Genomic DNA, 12,233 nt, shown 5'->3' with positions numbered 1-12,233 from the left:
CCAGGGAGGACCTCTGAGCCTATGTAATCCCTCTCCTTTTCTGTGTCTCCTTCTAGGGACACAGGTTGACCTGATCGCTTCTCTTCCCTTCCTACCCGATTTTGTGGATCTGTCTTAGAGCCTTGGTTGTACAAGAATCTTTAGGGCAGTTTCCAGTTAGTTTTCAGTGAGAATTGCTCCACATGTTGATGCATTGGTGATGTATTTGTTGGGGGGGATGGGCAGTGAGCTCCATGTCCTCCTACTCTGCCACCTTTCTTGTACCCTGTGTGTTTTCACTATTTATCTAATCAATCTGATTAGAAATTTGATTTTATTGATCTCAAGAACTTTTAGTTTCATTTTTAAAACTGTTTCTCTGCCTTCTATTTTGTGAATTGCTGGTCTTTATTATTTCCTTTCTTCTGTTTGCTTTGTGTTTCATTTGCTCTTCTTTTTCTAATTTCCTAAGGTAGAAGAGTAGGTCAATGATTTCAGATGTCTTTTTTCTCTAATATAGAAGTTTAATGTTATCAATTTCTTCCTAATCACTGCTTTAGCTACATCCCACAAATTCTGATATGCCATGTTTTCATTTTCAGTCAGCTCAAAATATTTTCTAATTTTTCTTTAGGTTTCTTCTTTGACCCATTGGTTATTGAGAAGTGTGTATTTTATTCAAGTTTTCTATATCCTTGATGATTTTCTGTCTACTTCTATCAATTATTGATATAGGGGGTTATTGAAATCTCATAATATACTTGTGGCTTCATCCTTGTAGTTCTATTTATCTATATTTGTCCTTATAGTTCTAACAGTTGTTGCTTCATGCATTTTGAAGCACTGTTATTAGATGCACAAATGTTTAGGATTGTTGTACCCTTTTTAAAATTTATTTATTTTTTGCTGTACGCAGGCCTCTCACTGTTGTGGCCTCTCCCGTTGCAGAGCACAGGCTCCGGACGCGCAGGCTCAGCGGCCATGGCTCACGGGCCCAGCCGCTCCGCGGCATGTGGGATCTTCCCGGACCAGGACACAAACTGGCGTCCCCTGCATCAGCAGGCGGACTCTCAACCACTGCGCCACCAGGGAAGCCCTGTTGTACCCTTTTGATGAATTGATCCCTTTATAGTTATGAAATGTGCCTCCTTATCCCTGGTAATATTGTTTATTCTGAAATACATTTTGATATTACTCTATCCACTCAAGCTTTCTTTTGATTAGTATTACTGTAGTATATCTTTTCCCATCCATTTACTTTTAAACTATCTGTATCCTCATATTTCAAGTGGTTTTCTTATTCACAGCATATAGCTGAATCTTTCTTGTTTATCAATCTAACAATTTCTCCTTTTTAATTGAGGGTGTTTAGGTCATTTATAATTAATGTGATTATTAATATGGCTGGATTTAAATCTAGCATCTTCCCATTTATTTCCTATTGTTATATCTCCTCTTTGTTCTCCTTTTCTTCTTTTTCAGCCTTCTTTATATAATTCCAGTTTATTTTTGTTGGCTTATTAGCTATACCTCTCCATTTAAATTTTTCTAGTGGTTGCTTTTAGATTTTTATTCTACATTTTTACTTATCAATCTACTTTCAAGTAATATTATGCCACATCCCATGTCATATAGAAACTTTACATCTGTATACTTCTATTTCCCCTTTCCTGGAAATACCCTTTGTTACTATGTAAGTTATAAACTCCACAAAACATTGTTGTTAGCTTTGCTTTAAACAATTATATTTTAAAGAGTTTTTACATTTACCTATATATTTAACCATTTCTGCTGCTCTTCATTACTTTGTGTGGTTCCAGATTTCCATTATTTGGTATTCTCCATGAAGAACTTCCTTTAACATTTCTTGTGGAATAGGTGGCTGGTAATATATTCTTTTAGCTCTTATATTTCTGAAAAAGCATTTTGCTTTTCATTTTTGAAACATATTTTTACTGGGTATAAAATATAGGTTAACAGGTTATCTATTTCAGTATACTTTAAAGAGTTTGTACACTGTCTTGCAGATTGAACTGTTTTGATGAGAAGTCTGTTGTCATTCTTATACTCATTCCTCAGTATATAATGTGGATTTTTTTCTCTAGCTGCCTTTAAGATTCTTCTCTTTACCTCTGGTGTTAAGCAATTTGATTATGATGATTATAATGTTCCTTAATGTAGTTTTCATCCTGTTTCCCGCAAGTGGAGTTCATTGAGCTTTTTGAATCTATGTGATTATACTTCTCATTAAATTTATAAAATTTTTGATCACTGATTCTTCAAATATCTTTTCTGTCAACCCACTTCTCTCCTTTGGGGACTTCAATTACAGAGTTAGGCCATCCAACACCTCCCACATCTCAATCATGTGCCGTTCATTTAATTTTACAGCCTTTTCTCTTGGTGTTTCATTTTGGATAGTTCTATTGCTGTTTTAAGTTTATTAAATTTTTTCAGCAGTGTCTGATCTGCCATTAATCTCATCCAGTGTATTTTTCATCTCATTGTCATTTTTGCTTCTTGAAGCTTGATTTGGGTCTTTTTAATATTTTCTGTGTCTTTCCTTAACATGTACGTGCCTTGATCTTGTTGAAGCTTTATTTTAAGCTTGTTAGGTAGGATCAGAGCAGCCTAAATTTATGGATAACTTTGATCCTTAGGAATTATTTGTCCCTATCTTACTCTAGCTCATAAGAATACAAATTATTCCTGGACCTTTGAGAAATGTTCTCTCTGCTCCTTTCCAGTGTTTTTCTCACATACATGCACTGATTAGTAATCAGCTGAAGACACAATAGGAATCTCCTGCAGCTCTCCAGAGTTCTTTTATTTCCATAATCTGTCTTGTAAATTCTAGCCATCCTGCTCTCCCTACACTGTCTTCAATGCAGGGAGACCTCTAGGCTCAGTTCAGGTGCCTCCCCTAACTGCACTATGGCCTGGAAACTCCAGACAGTACAGTAGGGTAATCATAGGGCTCACCTTCTCTGCCCCATTGTCCTTTGTATTTCCCCCACATATTTTGTCTCGATGTTTAGCTATTTACAGTGGACTGCTCTGTTAGTGTGCTAGTGCTGCTATAAGAAAGTACTGCAAACTGGTGGCTTAAACAATAGAAACTTTTTGTCTCACAATTCTGGAGGCTAGAAGTCCAAAATTAAGATGTCAGCAGAGCTGGTTCCATTTGAGGGCTGTAAAAGGAGAGATTTGTTCCAGACCTCTCTCCTTGACTTGCAGAGTCAAGGACTTGACTTGACTTCCATCTTCTCCCTATGTCTCTTCATATCACCTTCTCTTTATGCATATCTATGTCCAAATTTCCCCTTCTTATAAGTCCTACTAGATTAGGGCTTTACCTCTGTAAAGACCCTATAACAGCCCTATAATCAGATGTAATCATTAAACTGATGTCTATGAAAATCGGTTTAGTATAGTGTTTAAGAGTAGGGACACTGGAATTAGAGTATCTGGGTTTGATTCTAGCTCCAACACTTGCTCGCTCTGTGCCTTAATTTCCTCATCTGTAAAAAGGTAATTACCCTACTCATTTCACAGAGATAGTGTGAAGATACATATATGCTTAGAATAGTACCTGATATATAATATATCCTCAATAGATGTTAGTTAACACAATGATCAAAATAATCTCATCATAAGAACATGAGTAGCGTTACCTAGACTAACAGAGATCTTGCATGGCCTTGATGAAGGAGATTAGAAAATTTAAATACAATGACTACTTCATTTATTAAAATTACTACTTCAGAAATATTATCTTCTAGCTTTCTAAGCTTTAAGTCTTTCCTTATATGGAAAAAAAATGTTGCCTGCCATTTCAGTAAACAAAGAATGTTGCCTGCCATTCTGGTAAACAACAAATGTTGCCTATCATCAAGTCATCAGCCACTGCACCTGCCACCAACAGTGCACCCTTAGGGTAAATCAGGATGGAGAAAAACAGGATACTGGCCCTAGAGAGTTAAGATGCCTGTCTAAAGAATAATTTCAGTGAGCCCTGACTCTTGCATTTTCCTATACATAGAAAAGCACTAAAATCATTAACTTGAGATGTCTGGGTTTTTTTATGATTAGCAGTACTCTTTTGATGTTCAACTACATGTTTTGTTTTTTCCCAGCAAAAACTCCTATATATCCTGGCTCCTCCCTTACCTCTTTGGAACAGCTCCTCAGAGCTATCTGAGAGGCTGTATCCTGGGCTATAGTCCTCAATAAGGCCACTGTATAAAACATAATTCTGAACATTTACGCTGTGCTTTTCTTTTTTTTTTCAGTTGACACTTAGAGGCTCCCTCTCTCCACACTTTACATATAGCTGCCAAAACTCAGTTTTCTAAAATTCTACTTTGGTTAATTCACTTTCCTGCTTTAGAACCTGTAAAATCTCTACAAATTATCATATTAGAGTCTAGACTCCTTTGTGTGGTTTCTGAAAGCCTCTGAATATCCAACAGTCTCTTTGTACAACTTCATTTCCCAGTCGCCTTTAGCCTCTTCTTCACTAGGCAGGTTGATATCTCCCATCCTCCCTACCAGACATGCCCATTCCTGGTGCTTTCCTGCCTTTTGTTTAGGCTGGTATCTATCCCTCTTTTCACTTATTTTCCACCCTTCACTTTATAGTGCCTACACATCCTTCACTGTCCATTTCAAATCTTTCCTTCATTTACATTTACATGAATGTTTATAAACATCTACATGGAATGTGCTGCTCTGGCTGTTAGGGATTCAGGCTCATTTAGACATAAAGCAAATTCATGACTGCTTCATTTATCAGAGCTCTCCCTTCTTTGAATCTTTAATAAACTTCCAATAAGTTTCAGCACTTATTTCCACATTACTTTATCTTTTAGTTATTTTTATATTATTTATATATCTATATTTTGTTTTTATATTGTTTATATTTTATTTCTGTTTCAGGTCTTCATTCAATATATATTTCTTGTGCAATTACTCTATACTAGATAGACTGCTAATGATACAGTGGTAAACAAGGCAGACACAGTCCCTCATGGAACTAAAAGTCTAGTAGAGAAAATAGACACTGAATAAGGAATTACAAATGTAGTGAGTATTACACATAGAATGTGTGTTATTAAATGAAAGCCTATCTGAAATAAATATGTGGAAAAATGAAAGCCTATCTGAGAAAATGCCATTTAAACTGAAACCTGAAAATTAGGTATGGGTTATGCAAATGAAGAGTAGGGGAAGTGCAACAATAAGAAAATAGCTTGTGCAAAGGCTATAAACAAAAGAAAACATAGTTCAGGGAGTGATAAGAAAAACTAAAGGTACAAATAAAGAAAAATGAATGAGAGAAAAAGTGGAATATTGTGGTGATTAAATGAAATAATGTATAAGAAATTACTTTTTCAACTATTAGACACAAGACAATTCAACTGTCCAAGAGCATGAGAAATAAAATTACACTGAGTTAAAACAAAAATTGAATTAGAAGGGAAGTCAGTCTACTAAATCAAGTAAGAAAAATAAGTGATATATAATTGGTAAACTTTATTGAAAATTAAATGTAATAAATGACAAGAAATACAGTTACTGTTTTTGAACAAAGATTTCTGAACCTGCACAACCATAAACCTAGGAGGCAGAATTCAGATAAAGACAGATAACATGAATGGCAGTTGTCATGAATGTCCTCAGTCAAGTACTGAAATAATTATGGGGGCCTCATAGCTTTTACAAATATACTTGTATAAACAGATCTAATTACCAAACACAAAGTACCATCTTGCAAACACCAAGGATAGCAATGTATGTTATCCACTTGGAGCTGACATCTGATCATCTCACTTCTGGACAATAAGCTCCCAGAAAGCAAGCAAAATGTCTGATTCATCTTTGTATCATATCATGGAATATATTTAATAGACGTTTGTGAAATAGATAATAACACTTCAAATATGGGAAATAAAACAAGTTTTCAAAGCATAGCCGCCTTTAAAAACTATTTAGGGTGTAAATTACATAAAAATAGTTGTCTTTAAAGATCTGACTCTAGTTTAGCATGGTTCCAAGGTAGGACTATCTAATAGCTAATTGTATCCCAGGAAAAATTAAGCACACATTCTAACTACTATTTTCTAGTGTCCTGAAAAAAGCCATCAGACAGAAAGCCACAGGGTAAATGTTTTCTTCAAATAGGTCATTCCCACATAATAATACTGAGCCCTGAGCTTAAAAGTCCAGTAAAACATTTCTGTGATTTTAAGTGTATATCAAGTATAAAATGTTTATTGAATGTACAAATGAGTAAGTGAATAAATGGCTGCATGAGAAAGGAAAAAAGAAAGGAAGAAAAGGAAGAAAGAGAAGGAGGGAAGAAGTTATTTTATACCAAGATATGGTGGAAGAAGTAACTGTGGAGTTATCACCTTGTCTAATAAAACAACAAATTTTAACATTATATCAAACTAAGTTTTAAATTTTCTATTTTAAATCACAATGATTACTATCCAACACTTTAGAACCCATTTTAAGAAATTTTTAAATTCAAGTACTACTTCACATGGCAATTAGGCAAGAACACTTATTACATAGTTGTTATGTGTAGTATGCACAATTTCATTTTAGTTACAATACAGCTTTAACTAATTTTAGTTAAAATACAGCTTAATTCAAAATGCAATCATTTGCTTTCAAAAACTTATTTAAAAATAATTTTGGGACTTATAGGTGAGCTATGATTAAACATTAAGTATAGTTAAAAGTAATACGTACTTATAGAAAGAGGGAAAAATAAAAGATCCCACCACTAATAAATATTATAAAGTTAATTTTATACCCCAAAAAGCAAATCTGTCTCTGACTGTCGGCATCAAAAGGTCAAAACACAACAACTGACACAAGCAAAGACTAAATAAATCACAAATTTAACATTTTGTCTTTCTGTTATAGAATTCCCTATCACTGATCTAAGTCATATAATATTATGAACTGATTTCACTGTCGATTAACTAAAAATTTACATGTAATCATGTATTTCTCATCTTCATTTATGACATTCAATTATGAAAAATTCATGGGAAATCTTACCTCATTGTATCTGTTGCTGGGAATTTTGATGCTGGTTTTCCGAACTTCCATATCAACCACCAAACCTTGAACTACTGGCAATGTATACTGGTAATTTCTAAAGTCCTGGGCAAAAGCAGATTGAAGTGGAAGAAAGAATTCATCAATGGCAGGATTTAATTTATAGTAATAAAATTAGCATAAGTAAAAAGAATGTCAAAATTAAAAGATCTCATTCATTTAAATAATAAGAAAATGTATAATGAAAGCCCCATTGTGTATATTCTACTCTCTGATTAGTCTGTAAACTCTTACAAAGAAGCAGACGAAAAAGTTTCATATACCCTTTATATACAATATTAAACAAATATTTGAATGTTTATCCCTCTTTTGTCACCACCTAACATTTTCTGTATTTATTTAACTATCTCCTCCCTCTAAGGTAAGCTCCAATAGGGTAGGGATGCTCACTTGTTTTGTTCTTGTTATATCCCAAATGCCTGGAACATCCTAGGGACTAAATGAATACCTGTAGAGTAAAACATGCACGGATATATACTCCATATCTAGTGTGGCTGAAGCAAAATGAGCAAGAATGGTAAGAGTAGAGGTCAAAGTGATAGCACGCAGCTAGATTTCATAGGGTCTGGTAGGTCACCACAAGGACCTTTGCCTTAACTTTGAGAAGGCTTTTTACCTATTTTAATGGATCTCTCTTTCTCTGTAAAGAATAGATGGAAAGGGAACAAGAAGAGAAGAAAGGATATCAGATAAGCATAATAAAAATAATCCAGGCAAAAGACAGTGATAACTTGAAACAAGATGTTAACAGTTTGAAAGATGGTGAGAAGTTATCAAACTCTAGATATATTTTGAAGGGAAAAAGGACAATATTTGCCCTTAGGTTGGATGTGGAATGTGAAAAAAAAAAAAAGAGAGATGATTCTGAACTTCATGGCCTGGGCAAGTTGAAAACAGGAACTGCCATTTACTGAGATGTAGAATATGATGGGAAGGGGAAGTCAGAAGACTGCAGGAGAAGAACCAAGAAAGAATGGTGTCCTGGAAGCTAAGAAAAGAAAATGTGTAGATATTAGTAAGTTGCTGGATGGAACTGTGTGAAAATTATCTTCTGATTGCTTCTATTCACTCAGGGAAATTGGGCTAAGCCATCAGCTGAAACTGAGGAAAGGAGAGGAGGCACTGGAAATTTGAGAAGAGATCACATGCAAATAGTCATCTAGGGGAGTAGGAATGTATTATGGACCAGGAAGGATTGCCAGGTAGGTCCAAGAGCTTCCTTAATGGTATTGGTCATGAATCTAAAATGAGACCGGTGAGTATGCTACTCTTTTTGTCTTCACTCATATTTAAGCTTGGATGTAAGTTAAGAATGAAGGAAGAATTAGATCCAACCAGGTATAATCAATTGACTTTTGATAAAGGTGCAAAGGTAAGTAAATGAAAAATGATACTGAAATGACTGGACATAGAAATGGGAAAAAAAAGAACTTCAAACAATGTCTAAGAATCATAAAGATTAACTAAAAATGGATCACTGACCTAAATATAAAACATAAAACTACAAACTTTTTAGAAGAAAACATGGAGGAAAATGTTTGTGATATAAGTTTCAGTCAATAAGTTCTTAGATATGATATAAAAAGAACACTCCATAAAAAAATTAATAACTGGACTTCAACAAAATTAAAAACTTTTGTTCTGTGAAAGACACTGTTAAGAGAATGAAAAGATAAATTACAGACTGGGAGAAAATATTTTTAAATGATACAAATCTACCAAAGGACTTACATTCAGAATAGATGAAATACTCTCAAAATTCAACAATAAGAAAACAACAACCATATTTTTAAAATATGAACAGTTTAAAAAATTTGAACATTCACTAAAGATATAAAGAAGACAAAATAAGCAAATGAAAGATGCTCTAAATCATTCATCACAGGAAATATACAAGGTAAGATCACAAAAATTAAAACCACTAGACTCCTATTAGAATGGCAAAAATTAAAAACCAGAAAGGAGAAATAATAAGTGCTGGCCAAAAAAAAAGGATCCTTATACCTGATGAATGCAAAATACTGCAGGCATTTTGGAAAACAATTTCAGTTCCTTATAATGTTAAACATACAATATGGCTCAACTATCCCACTCCCAGAGAAATGAAAACTAAATATTCACACAAAACTTAATACATGGACGTTTATAGCAGCTTTATTCCCAGTCGCCAGAAACTAGAAACCCAGTTATGCATCAACAGGTGAATGAATAAACTGTAGTTCATACATACAATACAACACTACTCAGCAATAAAAATGAATGACCTATTGATACTGAAGGGTACCAGAATATACTACCCCTAAATATGCCTCTTGTTAATCAGTCTTTGGCCAGTCTAATTTAAAGGGCCCCAGCTGAAGAACCTGAGATGAGTAGAAGAAAAAGATTTTATTTCCTTCCCAATAATACATATAACAACACAGATTGATCTCAAATGCGTTATGATAAGTAAAAGAAGCGAGATTAAGAAGGCTACATGCTGTATAATTTCCATTATAGGACAGTCTAAAAAAACTAAAACTATAGGGACAAAGGATCAATGGTTACCAGATATAACAGGTGCACCAGCAAATTTTCTGGTGATGGAACTGTTCTGTATCTTGCTTGTGACAGTGGTAGTAACATAACCGTATACATTGTCAAACCTCTTGGAATGTACTCCAAAAAAGGTGGATTTTACTATACATAAATTTAAAAAAAATTTTTTAACAAAGAGGTAGATTTAATCAGGGTTTACATTTTGCCAGGCTACCACAACACAGGGTAAAAGCGAAAAAAGAACTAGAATTATGTAAAAAAGTGATTTTAATGATGAAACCATGGAATCTTAATGTAGATAAACAGAAAAGCTGGAGGAGTGAGAAACAGTGAAAAGGTGTTGAAATCAATAGGTTGTAGATCCTGGTAAACTAGGGAGAAAGTGATGATGTAGAGTGAGATGCTTCAGCAGATAATCCAATAAATATTTGTAAAAATGAATTGAGATAGGCCATAAAAACCTTAGGCTGCTGTTGCTTGATTACAGGATAAATACCTCCTTTTCATTCCAAAATAGATTACAATCTGAAAGAAAAACTATCTTGTCAAAAATGTGACTAAAAACTAAAGTTACCAAGGAGGGACAAAGGGATGGGGGTTGGAATAGAAGAATAGAGAGAGAGATCTTATAGATTAAAATATAATTAAAAAAATTTCACTTCTGGCCAAGATGGAGAAAAGCGGACTGGATTAGCCTTCTGCCTTAAACAACCAAAATTCACACAAAACACATGGAACAATGATTTCCAAGACACCAAATTTCAGACAACAAAGGACAGTGGTCCTTGAGAGATAGGAAACAAACAAGATGAGCTCTATGATTGCCCAGGTTATGCTTTAGGAGAGTTTCCAAGCTCAGGTGCAGGAAGCGGGAACCCAGGCAGAGGCTGGCAGACTTCCTGAGTTGAGGAGACAAAACTGAAAATTGAGAAAAAAATCAAGGTAGTTAAGAGTTCACAGGACAGAGAGGAGAAAACTGCAGAGCGAGAACTCCAAAGGTTCACAGAGGGTCCCATCAGAACAGCAGTGTTCTGATTAGCAAATGTGTGTGAGGAAACTTCTCGAGGCTAGTGAAAGAAATGCCTGAAATGATTATTGGGAGCATTATCTGTTACACAGGTCTGGGAATAGTGCCTATTCCCAAAACCCAAATAGAAAAAGCTCATAATTCATGGGCACTGGGTAAAGTATTACTGTATAATAAAGAATTTGGCTGACCTCTGCCTCTGGTTCCTGGGAGGTAACCTCTAAACCCATGGAATTTCCTGAGTGATATGAGTGCCTTTGTTATTCCTGGTGGACTCTGAGAGTCTATGTCGGTTTGATGACACTGATGCTAAAAGGATAACTCGGGGTGGCGGCTGGCCATTTCAGAAACATCAACCATGTGATGAGAGGCTGGGGCTCTGAGGCACGTGATATCAGCCTAACTTCTGCTGAGTGCCGAAGTGGGGCTGGAGACTGAGTTCAATCACACAGCCAGTGATTCAATCAATCAGGCCTTGTAGGGAAACTCCAATAAAAACTCAGGACACAGATGCTTAGGAGCTCATTCCATATGTATTGTTACACATCAATGTATGTGGAAAGTGACATGAAGACAAGAAGCTTCTTGTTTGGGACCCTCCCAGACCTTGCACTATGTGTCTCTTCTATGGGCTGCTCCTGATTTATATCTCCTTTGTTATAATAAAACTGTATCATAAGTACAGTTGACCCCTGAATAACATGGGGGTTGGGGTGTCAAACCCTGCACAGTCGGAAATCCATGTATAACATTACATTCAGCTCTCTGAAGTGCAGTTCTGTATCTGCAGATTCAGCTAACCATGGACTGTGTAGTACATATTTATTGAAAAAAATCCATATATAAGTGGATCTGAGCAGTTCATGCCCATGTTGTTTAAGGGTCAACTGCATAGTACTTTGCTGAGTTCTGTGAATCATTCTAGTGAATTATCAACCCTGATGGGTTAGTGGGATCTCCCACACTTGTATCTAGTTAGTCAGAACCGTGGGAGGTCTGAGGACCCCTGAACTTGCAGCTAGCATCTGAAGTAATGGCAGTCTTGTGAAGGACTGTGCTTAATCTGTGAAGCTTGGCTTAATTTCAGACAACACCAAAAGTCATTACAAATATAGCTGAGCTCTGAACAATGTGGGGGTTAGGGGCACTGACCCCCTCTGTGCAGTCAAAAATCCATGTATAAATTATAGTTAGCCCTCCATATCCATGGTTCTGCATTGGAAGATTTAACCAAGAATGGCTCGTGTAGTACTGTAGTATTTACTGTTGAAAAAAAATCCACGTATAAGTGGACCCTCACGGTTCAAACCAGCGTTGTTCAAGGGTCAGCTGTACTCAGAAGGGTTTTGCCTTAGTAGTGGGGAATAATCAGCCCTATACTAAACAAGACTTTGGTTCCACCTTACAAATCTTAAAAGCAAGACTCAAAAGGATCAACCTATTTTTTAGATAAATTAACTATGTTATTCGTAACCAAACTCAAGAATTTTTATAGGAACATAAAAATACCTGGCATCCAGCAAGGCAAAATCACAATATCTGTCATCCAATAAAA

At 35.4% G+C, this 12,233-nt stretch overlaps 1 protein-coding gene across 1 annotated transcript in view; it reads right to left on the bottom strand.

Moving 5' to 3' along the window:
• Positions 1–12,233, bottom strand: part of ZFYVE9 (zinc finger FYVE-type containing 9) — a 190,163-nt gene that overhangs the window by 34,005 nt on the left and 143,925 nt on the right. Inside the window, exon 13 of the mRNA XM_082615903.1 lies at positions 7,054–7,158. Within this exon, the coding sequence (XP_082472029.1) occupies positions 7,054–7,158 (105 nt within the window). The remainder of the gene's footprint in view (positions 1–7,053; positions 7,159–12,233) is intronic.

This window comes from Mesoplodon mirus (assembly GCF_964341445.2).
Source record: "Mesoplodon mirus genome assembly, chromosome: 3".
Classification (NCBI taxonomy): Eukaryota; Metazoa; Chordata; class Mammalia; order Artiodactyla; family Ziphiidae; genus Mesoplodon; species Mesoplodon mirus.
The sequence above is the reverse complement of the archived record's forward strand: the minus strand, read 5'-3'. Positions and strand labels throughout refer to the sequence as shown.